Source organism: Chenopodium quinoa, unplaced genomic scaffold (genome assembly GCF_001683475.1).
Source record: "Chenopodium quinoa cultivar QQ74 unplaced genomic scaffold, ASM168347v1, whole genome shotgun sequence".
Lineage (NCBI taxonomy): Eukaryota > Viridiplantae > Streptophyta > Magnoliopsida > Caryophyllales > Amaranthaceae > Chenopodium > Chenopodium quinoa.
In genome coordinates this window covers 2,059,701-2,066,308 of record NW_018745650.1, presented here as the reverse complement: position 1 = coordinate 2,066,308, position 6,608 = coordinate 2,059,701, and the positions used below count along the sequence as shown (strand labels likewise).

At 33.9% G+C, this 6,608-nt stretch overlaps 1 protein-coding gene across 1 annotated transcript; it reads left to right on the top strand.

Annotated features, from left to right (window-relative positions):
- Positions 1–795: 795 nt before the first annotated feature.
- LOC110716940 (sulfate transporter 1.2-like) lies at positions 796–6,467 on the top strand. The gene is made up of 13 exons (XM_021895591.1): positions 796–1,209; positions 1,753–1,801; positions 1,915–2,122; positions 2,904–3,078; positions 3,239–3,304; positions 3,393–3,506; positions 3,599–3,715; positions 3,806–3,932; positions 4,116–4,402; positions 4,511–4,701; positions 4,842–4,927; positions 5,039–5,115; positions 5,875–6,467. Exons 1-13 carry the CDS (start codon positions 892–894, stop codon positions 6,019–6,021), a joined length of 1,962 nt encoding a protein of 653 aa, XP_021751283.1. The 5' UTR covers positions 796–891; the 3' UTR covers positions 6,022–6,467.
- Positions 6,468–6,608: the final 141 nt, after the last annotated feature.

Genomic DNA, 6,608 nt, shown 5'->3' with positions numbered 1-6,608 from the left:
TTGCAGTCCAAAAGTATTAGTATTTTTGGGCTGCACTTTGCAATTTTTTATACGCAAAACGAGGCACTTACGTTATTTTTTTTTGTCAATTTCAAGCTCAATTTATTGGTACTTTTGGGCTGCAATTTACAATTATTTTTAAATAGCTGCAATTGGCAAATTTTCCAAGACATAAGATTTAAATTTCGTCTCTACAACCAAAAAAATCATTTACTACCTCCGTTTCTTTTTATATGCAACATTCACTATAAAAGGAAGCTGCCATAAAATGCAACAACTGTTATTTTTCTTTATTAAGGTGACATTTGTCTTATTTCTTTTCTCATCGCTTCATTTAATATTTATCAACAAATTTTACCTAAAACACCGTAAAAACTCATGTTTGCAAATAAAAAGAAACTGAGGTCATAAAGTTTTGACTAATGTGTGGATGAGATGAAATTCTCATACATATGAATGATGTCGTAATTATTAATTACTACTCCACTGTTCTAGCGTCAAATTTATCTGCCTGCTGACGTGGCTATGCTAACTTGCTTCTTAGCCATACTAGGTCAACGAGATCACACCTTTATATAGAAAGTCAACTATATGCACAGTACTCATTCATTATATTATTATTCTCATTAATCAGTGAAGATTTATCTTTAATTTTCTTCTGATGATAGTTAATGTACAGGTCACATTTTGAATCTAGATCATATAATATCCACATTCATTTTATTCATAACACTTGCGTAACAGCCTTATATATACTTGTCACAATACATCTATAATATTTCATGAAACAAACAACAATCTAATTAATTTCATCTCTTTTTTTCTCATACCCTTTTTAGCTAAGCTAATAATTTGAGGGACGACTAAAAGAGAGGGTTCCAATCACCAACTATGAGTCGCATTGGTGACGAAAACATTGTTACTAGTGCAGCTTCATCTCGCCGTCGACCCGAGTCGTTGCCACAACTCCATAGCGTTGGAAGGCCTGTAAAACAGACTATATGGCAAGAACTTGGTCATACCTTCAAGGAGACTTTTTTTCCTGATGATCCTTTGAAGAGTTTTAAGGATCAACCGCCTTCGAAAAAATTCGTCCTTGGTTTACGCGCTGTTTTCCCCATTTTCGACTGGGGAAGACAGTATACCCTTGGCAAATTTAAAAGTGACGTTATTGCTGGAATTACCATCGCAAGTCTTTGCATACCACAGGTAACAATAATTTCTATTGTAACGTCTATTTTTAGTACTAACATTCTATGATGCACGGTTGCACCTCCGTTTCTGACATTTCAGAGACACGTGGTAGATAAAAGGGAGTGCACTCCTTTTGTACCAATTTTGATAAAACTGAAATTTATAATACAATTTAAATTAAATTGAATTCGATATATTCACTTAATTTTTACTCACCATAACTTTTTACTTTACTAGGGTGTGCGCGTCATAAATAGCCAAATTTGGAGAACCTTTTCAAATATTGACAACATTAATGATGAAAAATGTAAACTATTATTTTTAGGGTATAATTGTCTACATATTATACTTAAGAGTTCTAAAAACAAAAGACAATTAACATCAATAAGTTTATATAGGTGAACAGAGGATATTGTGTATAAATTTGAGACCCTTACAACCACTAACCCTAGGTGATTGCTACAAAAAATAAAATTGGCCTTGCTATATTGCATTGTGTTATGTACAAATGTTTAACTAATTTTTTTTTTATTTTTTTTATTTTTTTTATTCTAACAGGACATTGCCTATGCAAAGCTTGCTTATCTCAAACCCGAATATGGATTATGTGAGTCTGCTTCCTACTATTTCACACTTGTAGATCAATCAAATAAGAAAACGATGCAATTATTATGACATTTGAACCTTACATATATGCATATATTTTTGTTACACTTGCAGATAGTAGCTTTGTACCACCTCTTATATATGCTTTCATGGGAAGCTCAAGAGATATAGCTATCGGTCCAGTGGCGGTCGTCTCGCTCCTACTCGGAACTCTACTTAGTCCTGTGATTGATCCTGAAACTAATCCAGTTGAATATACTCGACTTGCATTAACAGCTACGTTTTTTGCTGGTGTCACTCAAGCCGCACTTGGTTTCTTCAGGTATGTATGTCACTAAATCATCTGTTTGCCCATTTGTTCTTGTAGGGCTAATTTTACGCTCATTTAGGGTTATTGAAATGAACACAGAAATAATCTTGGTGCAATTAGTTACCTTTTGGTGCAAAATACAAGTAGATTTCTTTATTGAAATATATGTCTTCTTTGTGCATCATTAGTGTTGCAGTAGTTTAATTAGATTATATTTAATGTTTATCATTAACAATTCTATTGAAACTCTCCTACTCCCTGATTAAACAAAATGAAAACTACTGTAACGTACAAGAACATCTCTTCTATTTCCTTAATTTAAAAAATTCTCTTGACCTCCTTTGTTACAGCTTAAGCTTAACTTTGACATGACTAACTTTTGTTTAAGATTAGTGAATAAAATATTTTATTTGTGGCATAATATAAATATTCTATTTTATAAACGTCATACAACCTGTATGTGCAACTACAATCTTTAATTTTTTTTTTAATAATACAATCTTCATTTTTTAATAGTTCTACTTTGACTTTTTACATTATATATTCACATGTCGTACTTTTACCTTTTTTACTATCATAACTCCGTTAAAAAAATAGGTATTTTATAATAAAATCCTTTTGAATCTTTATGTTGTTTGAAATGAATAACATAAAGATTCAAAAGCAAGCACATATTTGAGGAAAAGGCCTTAAAAAGTGCAATTTTATTATTTTAGCTTAAGTTGATTGATGATTTAGATTAATTTTGGTCAAGGTGTATGATCTAATGAACATTTTTGCCTTTGATTGTTAGGTTGGGCTTCTTAGTTGACTTCCTCTCCCATGCCGCGACTGTTGGATTTATGGCTGGTGCAGCCATTACTATTGGTCTTCAGCAGCTCAAAGGCTTGCTTGGCATAAAGAAGTTTACAAAGGAGACTGATATAATCTCAGTTTTGGAATCGGTTTTCAGCCAAGCGCAGCATGGAGTAAGTATTATTCTTCACTACCTTTTCCAATGCCAAACATTTTACATACTTCGTATATGTAATATGTTACTGGCCTTACTGTCTCTCGCTTGCTGATTGTTGGTTTAAAATGATCTCTTGGTTCGATTACTGATGCCGGGTTTTGTTTATATTTTGACAGTGGAATTGGCAGACAATAGCTATAGGTGTATCATTCTTGATTTTCCTCTTGGTCGCCAAGTATATTGTAAGAATGGTTCTGAAGTAATCAAATTATGTTTTTAGGCAATGTCAGAAATTTGGTTGTAAACTCGAATTGTATTTATCTTTTACAGGGAAAGAAAAACAAGAAACTGTTTTGGGTTCCTGCAATGGCTCCCCTCACCTGTGTTATCCTGTCGACTCTGATCGTGTTTGTTACTCGTGCTGATAAGCATGGTGTTCAAATTGTAAGTACTAAGAAGATTATCATCATGTTACTCTGAAATCCCATTTTTTTTTGTGCAAGTAATGACCTGCGTTAACTTAATGTTGTTTATAGGTGAAACACATAAAGAAGGGAATCAACCCGCCTTCTGCGGACCAAATCTTTTTCACTGGACCTTACCTATTGAAAGGAATCAAAATTGGTGCCATTGCTGGTATAATTGCACTTACGGTAAGAAAATTGTATGATACCTCTTATATACCTCAATTTAAATTCAAACTCAACGAAAACTTAAATCGTGTTGTTAACTTGATGTTGCAGGAAGCAGTAGCAATTGGCAGAACATTTGCAGCTATCAAAGATTACTCTATTGATGGAAACAAAGAAATGCTTGCCTTAGGAAGCATGAACATTGTTGGCTCAATGACATCTTGTTATGTAGCTACTGGTAAAAATTATTGCTTTCGGATCTCAGTATTACTCCCTCCGTCCCATATTTTAGTTTAAAATCAACATTGTAATCTCTATGACCATTACAAATGGGTAGTAAAATGTGGGAAATAGGGAGTAAAACATTAGTACAACGAACCTAAAGAGTGTTAATAGTATACGGTTTTGGTGTGTTTTGCAGGTTCATTCTCTCGCTCTGCAGTGAACTTCATGGCTGGTTGCCAAACAGCAGTCTCCAATATAGTCATGTCAATGATTGTATTCTTGACTTTGATGGTCATCACACCTCTGTTTAAGTTCATTCCAAATGCAATTCTCGCTGCCATTATTATATCCGCAGTGATTAACCTTGTTGATATTGGAGCTGTAATTCTCTTATGGAAGATTGATAAGTTCGACTTCATTGCTTGTATGGGAGCATTCTTCGGAGTCATCTTTATATCTGTTGAGATTGGCATCTTGATCGCGGTATAGTAACAACCACACAATTCTGCACTTCCAAGTTTATTTCATTCTGATGTTGCTGTTAATAATTTTCTCTTGCCTTGACCATTTTTTTGTTGCATGATTTATCAGGTTTGCATTTCCTTTGCCAAGATTCTGTTGCAAGTAACAAGGCCAAGGGTAGCATTACTTGGAAATCTTCCTGGAACTACACTTTACAGGAATATTCAGCAGTACCCAGCTGCTTCAACCATCCCCGGTGCTCTGATTGTGAGAGTCGACTCTTCAATCTATTTTTCAAACTCAAATTACGTCAAGGACAGGTACTTATTTGTCTCATCATATTCCATTAGTCATATTTATAAACAATTTTGATACTTCAAATGATTTCAAGTAAAAATTTCATGGAAGAAATTCCGTGAGTTGAATTATGCATTGAACAAGCTAAGCTATTCTCTTTCAGGACTCTGAGATGGCTAGCTGATGAAGAAGAGCTGAACAGAGAAAGTAACCTTCCCAAAATTCAACATCTGATTATTGACATGTCTCGTAAGTCATCTCTCAAATGTTTGGATCTTTCTTTCCTTATGACTGCTTACATGCACGAGAGTAAACCAAGCATCTTCTAAATCGTCGTTTTTTTATTCCCTTTTCTTGCAGCTGTGATCGATATTGACACCAGCGGCATCCATGCTCTAGAAGACTTGAACAAGAGTATTCAAAAGAGAGAAATACAGGTAAGAACCATGCTCTACATTGTTCAAGTACTTTTTTTTTTTTTTTTTTTTTTTTGTGAAGGGAAAGATAAAATATCATTAATTAAAAGTCATACGGCATCTACATTAAGCATTATAGAAAAGTAAAATAGAATCTAAATTAATCAAGTAAAAATCCTCTTTAAAGAAACTATGATGATGAGAATCTAGATCTGACGATGAAGCACAATCCCCGATTGTTCGCTAAATTATGCAGCCTTTTGTGAGGGAGTCCATCATCTTGACATAGTTTTGGGAAGAAAATTCATTACTTAACAATGTCGATCGCATCCTCAATTCCAACGCCGATTACAAAATTGTACGAATAACAACCCATGAATCCAATCTTTCAGATAAAACCCTAAAAATAAATTTCAATCTTCCATAAGGGAAGAGAAGAAAGACAAACACCAAACTCTCACAAAAGGAGAGAACAAACTTAAAAATTGGGATGAAAACCCTCATAAAGAGAGAGTAAGGAGAATTATTAATGACTAAAAAACAAAAAACAAAGGAAAAATAAAGAAAGAAATGGGGCTTACCATCATCAAAGAGATGATGATGGTAGCCCCTTGCAGCTGCCAAAGATTTTAGGGTTTTTTTTTAGAGAGGGAGAGAGGAAGAGGCCAAAGAGTTTTTAGGTAGGCTTTCTTTTACATTGTTCAAGTACTTGTAGGAGTCTCTTGTGAACTAAAAGTATCATAGAAATCCTAACATTTTCTCTGTTTTTTTTTTCAACAGCTTCATTTAGCAAATCCAGGGTGTGTTGTTATGACAAAACTCTATGATTCCGGATTTGTAGATGTTGTTGGACAAGACAATATTCATCTGACAGTTGGAGATGCTGTTCGAGCATGCAATCGAAAGATACAAGAAGAAACAGCTTGACTTTACTCATCAATCTCGCGAGTGTACTTTGAGCTTTAACCATGATTCCCCTGGAAAATTAGTGCGGTTTCTTGTGCTAAAGCTTGATGTTTTTGTTATACAATATATTAACTTCAAACTATCCATGTATAAATGTACTCTTCTCTTGGTAAGATAACATTAGGTGCAAGCTGACGCCGGTTGTCTTCTGATATGTGATTATCTTCTATACATTTTTTAATGGAGCTTCGTTTTTTGATGTTCGGCTTTAGATCCTCCCATTCTACTGAATCGTTCGAGATTGAGAGTCATTGAGAGGTTTCTTCTAATACAGATCTATACAATGTACAATTTGAAGTGTTACAAAGAATTGATCAGCGTGATCACTGTAAGAATTTATCATTGAAGTGTGTGTTTGTGAATCAACCTTTAATATTTTATGAAGAATGAAATTTCTAATCATTGAAGTTTGGAGTGAAATTGACTATCCATTAGAGCATAACTTGAAGAGTAATTATGGGTTATCAATCTCGTTAATTTGATCAACACAAATTCCAAATCATAGTAAATGTGCTTTTTTCAATTCTTCTCCAAACTTTGCAAGTTGG

Excerpts from the sequence above, each read along its gene's own strand:
- LOC110716940 (XM_021895591.1), top strand. The coding sequence starts at position 892 with ATGAGTCGCATTGGTGACGAAAACATTGTTACTAGTGCAGCTTCATCT. Across the intron at positions 3,079-3,238 it reads TCAGCCAAGCGCAGCATGGA|TGGAATTGGCAGACAATAGC; the intron begins GTAAGTATTATT and ends ATATTTTGACAG. Across the intron at positions 3,933-4,115 it reads ATCTTGTTATGTAGCTACTG|GTTCATTCTCTCGCTCTGCA; the intron begins GTAAAAATTATT and ends TGTGTTTTGCAG.